General features: G+C 37.4%; 1 protein-coding gene across 1 annotated transcript in view; it reads left to right on the forward strand.

Moving 5' to 3' along the window:
- The window catches only part of CSMD1 (CUB and Sushi multiple domains 1), a 2,090,842-nt gene that overhangs the window by 1,416,413 nt on the left and 659,245 nt on the right, over positions 1-15,184 (forward strand). Inside the window, exon 8 of the mRNA XM_003271406.4 lies at positions 5,463-5,550. Within this exon, the coding sequence (XP_003271454.2) occupies positions 5,463-5,550 (88 nt within the window). The remainder of the gene's footprint in view (positions 1-5,462; positions 5,551-15,184) is intronic.

Genomic DNA, 15,184 nt, shown 5'->3' on the forward strand with positions numbered 1-15,184 from the left:
CACACACACACACACACAAAGAGAGAGAGAGACATAGGTAGAAGTAACATCACACTTGCTGGTTTTAACCATTATAAGCATACACTTCTGGTTGGACATGATAACTCACTGTAATCCCAGCACTTTGGGAGGTCGAGATGGGAGAATTGTTTCAGCCCAGGAGTTTGAGACCAGCCTGGGCAATGTGGTGAAACCCTGTTTCTACAAAATAATGATAATAATAATATAATAAAACATTAGCTGGGAGTGGTGGCATGCACCTGTACTTGCAGCTATTTGGGAGGATTGCTGGAGCACGAAGACGGAGGCTGCAGTGAGCCACGATTATGCCACTGCACTCCAGCCTGGGCAAGAGAACAAGATTCTGTCCCAAAAAAAGAGAAGGTAAAAACAGAAAAAGAAAAACCATGCCTTTATGTGGCTTTAAATATGTTGATGCTGTTGTACATCCATCACCACTATTCATCTCCCCAAATTTTCGTCATACTCTGCTGAAATACTTTACACAATAACACCTTATATTCCTTCTTCTCCTTCCCTTTGCCCCAGCCCTTGGCAAAACCATCATTCTGCTTTCTGGCTCTCTGACTTTGATTACTCTTCGTTTTTAACCTCTGTGTGTCTTTATGCCTAAAGTGAGTCTCTTGTGGGCAACATACAGTTGGATCATGTTACTTACTAACTTACTATTCAACACGTCCTGTCAACCTATGTCTTTGGTTTGGGAGTGACTCATTTTTGAGGGCTGCCATAAGAAAAGTGCTACACTACTCACTGAGTGGCTTAAACAACAAAAATTCACTTTACCACAATTCTAGAGGGTAGAAGCCTGAGATCAAGGTTTGGGCAGGGTTGGTTTCTTCTAAGCCCTCTCCCCTTGACTTGTGGATGGCTCTCTTCTTCCTGTGTCTTCACATGGACTTTCCTTTATGTGTTCATGTCCTAACTGCCCCTTCTTAGAAGGGCATCAGTCATGTTGGATTAGGGCTTCTCTTAAGGATGACATTTTAAGTTAATTACCTCTTCAAAGTCTCTGTCTCCAAATACAGTCCATTGTGAGGTACTGGTGGTTAGAACTTCAAGGTGTAACGCTTTGCGGGGAGGAGGGATATAATTCAGCCTAAAACTGCATTAAATCCATTTATATTTGAAATAATTATTTAAAGGGTAGCTCTTTTACCATTTTGTTTTTATTCTATTTTCATATGTCTTTCAGCATTTTTGTCCCTCATTTGACCCATTACTGTTATCCTCTATGTTTAGTTGATATTTTTGTAGTGTCACATTGTGATCCTCTTCTCATTTCTTTTTTAGAAATTCTATAAATATTTTCTTCATGGTTTCCATAGAGATTACGTATAACATCCTACAAGGATGGCAGTATCTTAAATTGATAGGAATTTAACTTCAATCAGATATAAAAACTTCAATCCGTACAAGTCTGCTCCCTTACTTTATGCTATTGCTGTCATAAATTACATCTTTATATATAATGTAACTATTACCAAAAGTGCATAATTATTGTATGCATTTATCTTTAGATACTGTAGAAAATGAAAATGGGGGTTTTAAGTCAAACTTACTATAATAATTTTTTTTGTTGTTGTTGTTTGAAACGGAGTGTCGCTCTGTCGCCCAGGCTGGAGTGCAGTGGCGCAATCTAGGCTCTCTGCAAGCTCCGCCTCCCAGGTTCAGGCCATTCTCCTGCCTCAGCCTCTCCAAGTAGCTGGGACTACAGGCACCCACCACCACGCCCGGTTAATTTTTTGTATTTTTTAGTAGAGACGAGGTTTAACCGTGGTCTCGATCTCCTGACCTCGTGATCCGCCCGCCTCGGCCTCCCAAAGTGCTGGGATTACAAGCGTGAGCCACCGCGCCCGGCCCAATAATTTTTATATATATTTTCATGTGTTTACCTGTACTAGGGACCCTTTTCTTTTCATGAGGCTCCAAGTGACTGTGTAGTGCCCTTTCATTTCAACTTGAAGGACTTTCTTGTAGGGAACATATATTGGTAATAAACTCATTTTGATTGTCTGGTAATGTCTTAATTTCTGTTTCATTTTTGAAGGACAGTTTTCCTAAATGTAGAATTCTCAGTGGGCATTTTTTCAGTAATTAAATATATTATCCATTGCTTTCTTTTCTTTTCTTTTGTTTTCTTTTCTTTTCTTCAGATGGAGCCTTGCTCTGTTGCCCAAGCTAGAGTGCAGGGGCACAGTCTCGGCTTACTGCAACCTGTGCCTCCTAGGTTCAAGCTATTCTCCTGTCTCAGCCTCCCAAGTAGCTGAAATTACAGGTGCCTGCCAACATGCCTGGCTGATTTTTGTATTTTTAGTAGAAATGGGGTTTCACCATGTTGGCCAGGACAGTCTCGAATTCCTGACCTAAAGTTATCTGCCCACCTCGGCCCCCCAGTGTGTTGGAATTACAGGTGTGAGCCACTGCCCAGCCTATCCATTGCTTTCTAACCTGTGAAATGTCTGCAGAGAAATCCGTTGATAGTCTTTTTATGGATCCCTTGTTTATGAGGACTTGCTTTTCTCTTTCTGCTTGTAAGATTCTCTCTTTTTCTTTGGCTCTTAACAGTTTGATTATTATGTGTCTTGATATGGGTCTCTTTATGTTTATCCTGCTAGCAGTTCATTTAATGTCCTTGAATTTGTGTATCTATGTCTTTCCTCAAATTTGGAAAGTTTATATTCATTTATTTAAATCCATATCTATAATCATTGTTATAAATTCATTGCCTAGTAAGTCTGATGCATATGTTCCTTCAGCGACTGTATCTAGAGATTTATTTTGATCCTTTGAATGGCCATGTTTCCCTGTTTCTTTGTATGCCTTGTGATTTTTGTTAAAAAAAAAAAAAAAGCATTTGAAAAGAATTAACTACCGCCCTCAATCTTTGCAGAATATATAGAAAATGTTCACTAATTAGTGGGCCCCTGAGCCTTGAGATCAACCTGGACTGAAGACTTTACGTGTTCTTAGATTTTTTTGAGGGGGTGCATGTCCTGTATGGGTTTGTGTGTACCTTTTGTTGTGTTTTTGTTTTCATTTTTCCCCCAGCTGCTTTTAAACATATTAATATTCCAAAGAATCTCATCTCATCTTCACATTGGGGCCTTAGATATGTGTTCTGTCGTATTCTTCTGCCTGGAATCCTTTACCCCAAGGTACCCATGGGTTTGCAACCTTGCTGCAGTTTTCTATACAGCAGTGTTTCTCACAGCCTTTCATGGCTACTAGTCAGAGATCCCAATTATGCTGCCCTTCCTCATCTGACTTGCAAGTCAGGAAAGACAGAGCTCAGTCTCTCAGGCAGCCCACAGAGCGACCATCATGCTGCCAACCACGTTCTCTCTGCTTCTTCATCCGTAGAGAGGAAACTGGTCACTGGGCGACTTCCTCCCAACTGCACTGTGCCACGCAAGTCATGGTATGAAACAAGGAGAGTAAAACATCAGGAAATATAGTCCTATTTTGATCATCTTTTTTCTTCATTGGGCATTTGCTTGGTTGTTGTAGATTTTTTACTGTCATTTAGAGCTCCCGTAAAATGATTTTAATCTTTCGGTAGTCATTTCTTTGGTGTTTCCATGGGGAAATACGGGTCTGCAAGCTTTCTGTCTGACTGTCTACTGATGCTATCAGCAAACTTGCTGAATCATTTTGATATAACATTGAGGAAATTAAACGTTTAGAAAATAAAATTTTGGAATTCAATATAATTGTCACATCGTGCAGCAAAATAATGTTTAGATGTTATTTTAAAAAACTTATTTTAAAAAAGAAATAAAAATACCTAAAAAATATCTTAACCCATTTGGAATAGTGAAGTACTTACTAAGAATGAAACCACATAACATATTCAGTAGAATTTGTATTTAATGAAGGATTATGTTGTTACCCAAATTTATTCTAATTTAGCAGTGGAAGATAAATTTTCACTGGGCGTGATTGCACATGTCTGTAACCCCAACACTTTAGGAGGCCACGGTGCAAGTGTCACTTGAGCCAGGAGTTTGAGACCAGTCTGGGCAACATAGTGAGACAACATCTCTACAAAAGATTATCTTTTTTAATTATCTGGGCATGGTGGCACAAGCCTGTGTTACCAGCTATTAGGGAGGATGAGATGGGAGTATTGCTTGATCCTGGGAGGTTGAGGCTGCAGTGACCCATGATTGTGCCACTGCACTACCACCTGGGCAACAGAGTGAGATCCTGACTCAAAACAAACAAACTAAACTAAACTTGCTATGATTGCTGTTGTTTTTATGCATAGTTTTAATCAAATGCTTCACAAATCCCACTTATACCCAGGCATATTATTTTCTTCTTATGGAATCATTTAAAATATATGTGAGAAAATATATATTTATATGTACACGTTTCAGCTGCAAATAATAGAATCCCCTATTCAGTGGATTTAAACTACAGTGAATAAGCTATAATAAATACAACAGAATGTTCAGAATTCTGATATTCCTCCTAAATTGGTTGATTTTCTGCCTCAACAATAACGTAGCAGGTCCAGATTCTTGACACATCTGTTCTTTTCCATGCATGCTGTTGTCTCCATCTTTGGATTACAGGAAAATGGCACCAATAGTTCTACATTTGAAACCTGGACACAGAAATTTTCAGAGTGAAATAGATATGCACTTTATTAGCATCCTGTAATGTTTCCCAGAAGGACTCCTGTAGACGTCCCCTCATATCTCATTATACTGAATTGGGTCCCAAGCCCTCTGCTAAGCAAATTCCTGGGAAAAGAAAAAAAGAAATGCCTTAGTTTGATTAGACAAATTATATAGGGTGAAATGAATGTCGAAGTGACAGCCACTCTATCCAATAAACAAATGAGTTCTTTAAAAATTATTCTGTGATGGTGCAAGTCCCAACAGGAGAAAAGTTTTTCCATGAAATTCAAGAAATAAATCAGTACACTTGAACAAAGAAACCATTATGGGTTTTAGTTCAATGATAAACGCTTCAACGTTTAAAATATATGTAATGTTATTTAAAGTATCTTTTGTATAGTACTTAGTAAATATCATCTCTGTTGTCATCTATGGGAATGAGTGAAGACTTTCTTCTCTCTGAGTGTATGCATTTTTCTCATAATGCTATTTTTCTCATCATGCTGTTAATTGTGACCTGGCATAAAAGTAGTCACATGGAACAAATGAGATTTTTTATTAAATTTTGACGTCTTAAAGATGAGAGAAATAAAACCAAAGATTATCATCCTTTCACTAGAAAACACATCTTTGATTTTCACCAATGAGAATATAAACATTTATTTGAATGTATTTAAGGTGTCTTAATTCCTTTGGAGATCACATTTTAAGTCATTATCATTAAAGAACTGAAGATGCCTAGAATAAATTTTTTTATCTGGGTTTTTCCTCAATAACTATACAACATTTTAACCATGTTTCTGTCTATTACAGTGAGCCAAGGCGGTGTTGCATTGGTCTCTGACATGTGTCCAGATCCTGGGATTCCAGAAAATGGTAGAAGAGCAGGTTCTGACTTCAGGTAAGAGATACAATAGTGGTGGAAAAAAGCATGTTATTTGTAAGACATATATAATTTCAGCTTACCGTTAGGTTTAACTGTTTTGTTCTTTTGAGGTGAAGATAAAACTTCTCAATCATTACTCAACTATGTTATTTGTAGAATCCTAAAACACATACTGAAAAATTCCTGCTACTCTAGAGTTGGCACCTTATACTCTAGGAACCAATATTAATTAAATGTAAATGTGTGTGATCAAAATTTGTCTTCAGAGATTTTGGGTTTTGTTTATAATCTGTTAAAATTTCTGTATTAGTCCCTTCTCACACTGCTAATAAAGGCATATCAGAGACTGGGTAATTTATAAAGGAAAGACGTTTAATTGACTCATAGTTCAGCATGGTTGAGTAGGTCTCAGGAAACTTACAATCATGGCAGAAGGGGAAGCAAACACATCCATCTTCATTTGGTGACAGGAAGGAGAAGAATGAGCGAATTGGAGGAAAATACCCTTAAAAAAACATCAGATCTCATGAGAACTCACTCACTATCATGAGAACAGCATGAGGGTAATTGCCCCCATGATTCAATTACCTCTCACCTGTCCCTCCCACAGCATGTGGAGATTATGGGTGCTACAGTTCAAGATGAGATTTGGGTGGGGACGCAGTGTGCCAAACCATGTAAATGCCATATTCCAATTCTTTTAATGTTTACAGATAGAAGGTAAAATATTTAATTATCTCCTCATAGTTATTTCATTAAAAAGGTTTAGGAATGATAAATGTTAGTATCAGCCAATAAAGGTTATTCAGAAAATGTGAATCATTTTGCTAGGATTATGATGAACTAGATACTGATTTTCTGTTGCTACATTATGAATACAGTAGTGATTTTAATAGCCCCGTTACTCTAGATTTTTGCACTTATTTCACTGAGTTCAAGAAATGCAACATTTTCCATCTTACAAGATGGATACTATTATTAGAAGTAGCTGTAAAATGGAAAAGTAAAGAGAAACAAGATATGTGTTTTTCCTTCTTACAATGTCACCATTTTTGAAAAAAAATTCAAAAAAAGGTTCAGAGAGCTAAGGCTACTGAAGCAGGCTACAAATGGAAGAAAAGTGCTGCTACTATTAGGGAGGAAAGAAGGAATGTTATTTAGTAAAACTGGAGTAACAACAGTAGTTCTAAAAGGAACAGAAAAATAAGAAAATTGTAGTGTGTCTATAATGAAGTTGGTAAAATTGTTTGACATGAAAAGGATACAAAGTATAGATGTGAAGAAATAGTGTTAGAATGGATATAGGTTAACTGTTACACATCTTGACTAATATATTAAGAAGTTTGTGTTTTTGCTGAAGTTCATTTGAGGCAGAGCTTGAGATGAAAATTCTTACTGAAGTGATTTATTGGAAAAGTGCTCTCTGGAGGAGGGGAGTAGAGGAAGTGGAATAGAATTGGAGTAAAAAGCTAAGCAGAAAGATGCTTTTACTGGAGACTCACTTCAGTCTGTTCCCATGGGGAGTTCTGGGGCACAAATTGTACTGACAAGCAAGCCTCACGTGTTGTACCCACTTTCCTGCCTGTCATTCAATGGCTTCCTTCCTTTGGCTCAAGGAAGTTCTCCATAGGAAGAGTTGGATGTGAAGAGTTATTAGCAATGCATTGAGTGTGGTGCATGGATGCACCAGCTGGCAGCTAACAGAAGGATACTGGTTTCCAGTATCATATTATAAAATAGCAGTCATTTGAAGTCATTCAGGGATTTTATCTCTTTTGAAAACAAAGCAACTAGATAAAATTGCACATTCTTCCAAGGGCTCTCCATTCTATGTATTGCTTCCTTGTATCAACAGTCACCTCTTTCATGTCCCTCTTGTTGAGGAAAAATCTTCTTCCTGCTTCCCTTCCCTATTCTTCTGTGCCCCTTTGTTAGAGTTGACAGCAGTGTGTCATCACTGCATGCTCACACATCCGTTTTCTCACCTGTCTTAAGCGTCTCCAGAATGGAGAGTGTCTTATCTTTGCATCCTCATTGACTAAAACGGTGCGTGGCACAAAGAAACTCATCTATGTATCAAATGTACTTTGTGTATCAGGGGAACTGCCCATCTTGTATCCCGTCATCCCAGAAACCTAGAAACTTCTTTGGCCAATTTTGCGGAGCTGTATTTTAAAAACAAAACAATTTAACTTGTATCTGAGAATACCAAATTCTTCAAATTGCATTTCATGTTTTAAGAAAATGACAGAGAAAATGCTTAAGCTTTAAAAGTTAACGGGGACGTTGTGAATATTCAGGCCAACGTCTACTTAGCACATGGGCAATCATGAAAGTTTTACTCATATCCTAGGTGAGTAAGCCAATCTTCACTCCATTACATTCTCAGATCAGACTTATTTCTGAAGAAGAGGTTTAAATTCAGGATGAACATTAACTCTGAGGGCTGTGTTGATCTGGCTCGGGTGGGGGTAGGGAGAATCTAGGTTGTGCAGAGATATGGCCCTTCAGGGATGGCATATAGATAAGGTTTCTGTAGAACCTTATCTCAGAAAAGAATTTCAGTCTGTCACTTTCCTAGTTTTTTGGGAAATCACTATGTTGTTTATATGTCTCTATGTTTGTAGCAATAGCAATCAAATACTATAACACCTGGGAAAATGATTTGAAAGATTAAGTTTTCTCTTAAATACACATGTAAAATGTTATTTGTATCATCTGTGATGTGTGTATATGTATACAAATATATACATAACAGAGATAAGGTAGTTATAGTAGGTTTTTTGATAGATTTCCTAGAACTTTCTCCCTAGGTGATTTTGTTATCTACAAATAAAAGGATTTTTAATTTTTCCTTTCCAATCTGATTTTTTTAAATTTCTTTTTGTTGTTTAAATGCATGGTTAGAAACTATTTTACAATACTGAGTAGAAATGGTGAGAATCTCTGCCTTTATTCCTGAGCTTAGGTGGAAAGTGTTCTGGCTTTCATTATAATTATGACATTGCTTGTTGGTTTTTCAAAGATGCCCTTTATCAGGTTGAGGAAGTATCCTTCTATTTGTAATTTTTTGAGGTGTGTGTGTGTGTGTGTGTGTGTGTGTGTGTGTGTGTGTGTGTGTTTTAATCTGACATAAATTTGGAATTTTTTCAAAAGCTTCTTCTACATCTATTGATATGACCGTTTTTTGTTTGCATATTTTGTGACTCTGAAGACTTAACTGATTTCTCAACGTTAAAAAAAAGACATGTTCTGGAGTAAAATTAATTTGTAATGATGTATTTTTTATGGATTGTTGAATTTGACTTGTTAAAATGTTGTTTAGTTTTTTACAGGTACGTTTATGAGTTATGATAGGCTGTAGGCTTTTCTTATAAAGACTTTGTTGTTCCTGTCGAGTAAAAACGGTCTCAAAATTAATTCAAAAATGTTCTCTTCTCTGGAACACCATAGAAGAGTTTGTGTATAATTGTTAATATTTCATTGCTAAATGTTTGGAATAATTCACCAGGGAAGCTACCTGGAATTGGAATTTTCTTACAAGTAGGTTTTTAATTACAGATTGAACTTCTTTTCTACTTACAGGCTTATGTAGATTATCTACTTCTACTTCAGTGAGCTTTGATACTGTGTATCTTTCAAGAAATTTTAAAATTTAATCTAAGTTGTCAAATTTGTTGGCTTAAAATTATTCTTAGTTTTCTTTATTATCCTTTAAATGAGTAGTAATTTCACAGCTCAAATTCTTGATATTCGTATTTTTAAAAAAAATTTTACTTGTTCCATCTGCCTATTAACATGTCAATATTATTTAACTTCTCAAAAAAATACAATTTACTTTTACATACATTTCTGTATTGTTTAGTTTGTCCTCAATTTCACTGATTTCTGCTCTGACCTCTTATTAATTTCCTCTGTTTACTGTGGGCTCCATTTGTTCTTCTTTTTCTAGTCTCTTAAAGTTGAAGGTGAGATCAATGATTTAAGAGCTTTGTTCTTTCTAAATGTGGCTGTTTACTGCTATCAGTTTTCCTCTCCGTAATGCTTTGCTTGCGTCTCTTCAATTTTGATATGTTGTGTTTTCATTTTCACGCAGCTTGAATTACATTCTATTTTCCCTTGTGATTGATTTTTTGTTCCATGATTTATTTAGAAGTTTTCTAGTTTGTTTCCATATACTGGACATTTTCTAAGAATCTGCATGGCTAGAGATTATGCTTTATAGGATCTGAACTTTAAAAAATGTTTTGATAATTGCTTTATGGGCAAGAATATGCTCTATCTTGGTAAATGTTCCATGACCACGTGAAAATAACACATATTTTAGCGTTGTTGGGTGAAGTGTTCCATCAATGTCCGTTAGATCAAGTCGGTTGACAGCGCAGTTCAAGGCTTTGAGATCCTTACTTGTTTTCTCATCACTTGTCAAATCTGTGATTGAGAGACTTATCTAAATCATCTACTAAAATTCTGAATTTGTCTATTTCTCGTTGCAGCTTTATCAGTTTTTGCTTCATGTATTTTGAAGCTCTGTTATTAGGTACACAAATGTTTAAAATTGCCATGTATTTTTGTTTGTTTAATACCTTTTACATTGTGAAATGACTTTCTTTATCCTGAGTAACATTTTTTACTCTGAAACCAAATTTGTCTTAGGTTTGCATAACCATTTTAGCTTTCTTTGAATTATTGTTAGTGTATAATATTTTATATGTATTGTTATATGTTTCTATATTCAATCTGTTGCACAATATTGTTTTAATTAAATATTTTTTAAAACCCAGCTTTACATATAACTGAAAAATAAATTAGTGTTTTCAAATTCTTTTCAAATAACTGAGTATATTATTTGATACTGTAACAAAAATAGGCAAATGATATCATCTTAAATTTTAGATGCAATTTGGATATGGGGTTTTGAAAATAAACATTTTTTGTTTTCTTACATCAAAATTTGTTGGCTGAGCTTCTGCCCTAAATTAATTTTTTGTATATGCATGATTTTGTGCCTCATACATTCGTCACTTGAAAATCATTCATCGAGTTATCAGTTCTTTCAAATATTTGTACATTGTCCTATACATTACTTTAAAAAATACATTTGTTGATATTACCATGTATTTCATTAGGAAGATCCGTAAGCATTGAAAAGCTGTCAAACGCATGATGATAGGTACAAGCTTTTGAAAATTTTCTAATTTTCATTAGAAAACTACAAATGAAAATTGTAATTTTATTTCTAATGAAAATTGGAAAACTTTAACTTTGTCATGCACTCAAATTTTGTCAGTCATTTTCCTTGAAGTAAAAGACTCATTCAATTTTTGTAAATACCTGACAGATACTCAGACCTTAGCCATGATAGTTGGTCTATCATTCTTTAACTGAGGAGGAGTTCAGTAGAAAACTAAGCAGCCAGCTCGACCCAAAACTCAAACAATTACATACATGTTTGTTCCTCCAGAGCTCCTCAGGCTTCACCATGCCCTAGAGATGCATTACATATTCAAGTGTTAGAATTTACTAAAAAATCATTTTCCCTGCTCCCTCAAGGACTTTCTTAAGTGACACTGGACATTTTCTCTCCTGCTGCCTGATGCTGTTGCTTGATTGGTGCAAAATCGCCATCAGTTTTTCCCATCATCGTTTTTGCACTGTCAATGGAAATGGCAACTCAGTGAGAAAGGCACATAACACCTTAGAGTATTGTAAAATAATTTTGAGCTCACAGACCTTCTAAAATTCCACGTTTCCAGGGATGTATGGGGCACACCGTAAAAAGAGATGCATTAAGTATGCAACCTGATTCTACTGAGCATAAAAATTATAATTGGAGTTAAGAGAAAGTACATATGAAGAAAGAAACATTATAGTAGGATATTTGCTATGTTGCAACAAAATTGAATTAAGTTAAATGTCGTTTATACTGGTAGTTTAGGATTGTGTAGTGATCATGGGCATCTGATGTACATGACCTATATTTATATGTGTACATGACCTATATTATACACTTATATGACCTATTTATTTTTTATAGAGACAATTTGTCACTTGTCACTCAGTCTGGAGTACAGTAGTATGATCATAGCTCACTGTAACCTTGAACTCCAGGGCTCAAATGATCCTCCCACTTCGATCTCCTGTGTAGCTGGGAGTACAAGCATGTGCCACTGACTCAACTTGTGCCACTGACTCAACTAATTTGTTAAAAGATTTTTGTAAAGGCAAGGTCTCGTTGTGTTGCCAAGGCTGGTTTCTAACTCCTGGCCTCAAGCAGTCCTCTCTCCTTGGCATTGAAAATTGCTGAAACTACTGATACCGTGCCCAGCCCACATATTGATTTATTGATTATATCTACTATTTATGTTCTGTGGGGCAGTAAAACCCATTTGTATACATATGGAATCTGCTGGACTACAGCCAAGTAAGGATGCCTTATGACACTTAGATGAAAGGACACATGGTTTGCCTCTCATATAATCAGTTCATTAAAAATGTTGATGTTTTAAAAGGAGGGAAGGCTGGGTGCTGTAGGCTGAGGTGGGTGGATCACGAGGTCAGGATTTCGAGACCAGCCTGGCCAACATGGTAAAACCCTATCTCTACTAAAAATAAAAAAATTAGCTGGGCATGTTGGTGTGCGCCTGTAGTCCCAGCTACTTGGGAGGCTGAGGCAGGAGAATCGCTTGAACCCGGGAGCCGAGATCGCACCACTTCACTTCAGCCTGGGGGACAGAGCAAGATTCTGTCTCAAAAAAAAAAAAAAAAAAAAAAAATGGGAAGATACTTTTTAATAGTCTTTTGAGGCTCTCTTTAATGAAAGGTAATTCAGGTTTTTTTTCTAAATTCTTATAATCAAAACTAATGACTAACATGTAATCCAAACTAACAACCAACATGGCCAAGATGGATAGATGTGCTCATTTGCAGTATAGCCCCTTGTAAATATGTAACTTGGGGCTGTTTTCGTTAAACAGAGTTCACTTTTGTAGGTTGGTAAAATATTCCTCATCTGGTTTCATTTATAGTATTATTCTGGGTTCTTGAGAAATCCCTTTTCCATACACAATCTAAATATTAATTCTATCATTATCTATAAAATGCCCAAACAAAATGAAGCATAAAATACAAAGCTTGCTTATTTGAATTCAAGTCAGTTTGGGGACAGTTTGCTGACAGTATTTTTCAACATAGACCACTGTCTAAAAGGCAAAGTGTATTCATTACAACTGAATATTTATCAGTAAGATTGATGGAAGTATTCAAATTCCAATATCTGAGGGCGGGAGCTCGGATAGGTATTGAGAATTTATGGGTGGGTTCTGGCATCTATTGTTCATCTATCTTTCTATGCTAACAGGAAATGTAGCCTATGTCCAGGCAGATGTAATTATCCTCATTTTTATAAGTAGAAGCGTTGAAATTCAGAACACTAACCTAACAAAGTGCTATATCTAGTCAGAGTAAGAGCTGGATCCTACTGATCTCAAAGCTTCTATGGACCTTGATAGTTTGTAGCACAGATAATTATTTTAAAAGTTTTTACACCCGCTATACAGGACCACTGGAAAGGGGTATGTAGTGTGCGGACTTCACAAAGTAGCCAATGAGGAGTCAAGCTATGGTTGAAATTTCCCCTTGAGCTCAGCGTTCCAAGCCATGCAGCTTAGCATGCATTGCATATGCTAAGCAGAAGAACAATCTTGCTTTAATTGATCACTGCGAGGGGTGTGTCATGTTATAATTGGCACCACAGATCCACGTAGACTGGCGTTGGCCGTGATGCACACTGCTGGACGTTATAATTTTTTTTTTTTTTTTTTGAGACGGAGTCTCACTCTGTAGCCCAGGCTGGAGTGCAGTGGCACGATCTCAACTCACTGAAACCTACACCTCTCAGGTTTAAGCAATTCTCGTGCCTCAGCGTCCTGAGTAGCTGGGATTACAGGCGTGTGCTGCCATTCCCGGCTAATTTTTTTGCATTTTTGGTAGAGACGGGGTTTCACTATGTTGGCCAGGCTAGTTTCAAACTCCTTACCTTCTGATCCACCCACCTTGGCCTCCCAAAGTGCTGGGGTTACAGGCATGAGCCACAGCACCCAGCCATATTTTTTAAATATATAATATCAAATCCTTACTTCTAGCCTTTTAAGAACGTTTCAAAGATGATGAAACTGAACTTAGGGAGCTCCCTGAATTCTCTGAAACTTGAGCTTCTCAACTGCTTTCACGTCCCTTTTATCTTTTCTTCCACAATGTGACCCCCTCCACGTCTGTCCATAAAGAGCTCCATGTGACTACTGCCCTGATTCTGCATGAGCTGCAGTGTCTGTCCTGACACTACCTCCTCTGCAGGTGGCACCTGCCCACCTTTAGTGTCCTGTCTTTCTTCCTTTTTTGTTTTTTTGTTTTTGAGATGGCGTCTCGCTCTGTTCCCCAGGCTGGAGTGCAGCGGCACGATCTTGGCTCACTTCAACCTCCACTTCCCGGGTTCAAACAATTCTCCTGCCTCAGCCTCCTGAGTAGCTGGGATTACAGGCACATACAACCACGCCTGGCTAATTATTTTGAATTTTCACTAGAGACAGGGTTTTCCCATGTTGGCCAGGCTGGTCTTGAACTCGTGACCTCAAGTGATCCGCCTGCCTTGGCGTCTGAAAGTGCTGGGATTACAGGTATGAGGCACTGTGCCCGGCCACTTCCTTTACTTCTTAGTCATGTTCTTCCTCAAGTATCATCTCCTTTCTGCCACACCAACACCACCCTTGCTGATTCTTCTCAGTTGAGAGTCTTTCCACAAAGGAGTATTGCCAGTTAACAGAGAAACAGAGGAGGGGCTTTAATAGGCAAAACTGACTGATACGGAATAGTTGTCCCTGTAATTTTTTGTTCTTTTTGTAAATAGAATATCTAGTCATACACTGCCTAACAGTGGACTGCATGTATGATGGTTTTCCTGTAAGATTTGAATGGAGCTGAAAGATTTCCATTGCCTGGTGACCTCCTAGCCCTGCTCCCTCCCAGCACAGAGCAGTACTTACATGTTTGTGGCAATCTTGATGTAAGACAGATGTACTGTGCTGCCGGTCACAGGAAAGGCTAGCACATACTTGATAATGAGAATCAATGACTGTCTCACTGGTTCATGCATTTGCAATCATGTACTTTCTACTGTTACATTAGAGTATACTCCGACTGCTTCTAAAAAACACAAAAGTTGACTGTAAACAGACCCAGGCAGGTCCTTCAGGTGGTATCCAGAAGAAGGAATCGTGATCTTTGGACGTGACAGCTTCATTCATGCGTGTCCTTGCCCCTGAAGACCTTCCAGTGGGACGAGGTGTGGAGGTGAAAACCTAGTGCCTAGGTTCGTGTTTTAGTTTATAACAAAAAGGTTTAAAAAGTAAAAAGAACAATAGAAAAAAGCTTATGAAATAAAAATATGAAGAAAAAACTCTTTTGTACAGCTGTACTATGTGTCTTAAACTGAGTATTATTACAAAAGACTCACAAGTTAAAAAGTGTAACACAGTAGGCCAGGCACGGTGGTTCACGCCTGTAATCCCAGCACTTTGGGAGGCTGAAGTGGGCAGATCATGAGGTCAAGAGATCGAGACCACCCTGGCCAACATGGTGAAAACCCGTCTCT

This window comes from Nomascus leucogenys, chromosome 4 (genome assembly GCF_006542625.1).
Source record: "Nomascus leucogenys isolate Asia chromosome 4, Asia_NLE_v1, whole genome shotgun sequence".
NCBI lineage: Eukaryota > Metazoa > Chordata > Mammalia > Primates > Hylobatidae > Nomascus > Nomascus leucogenys.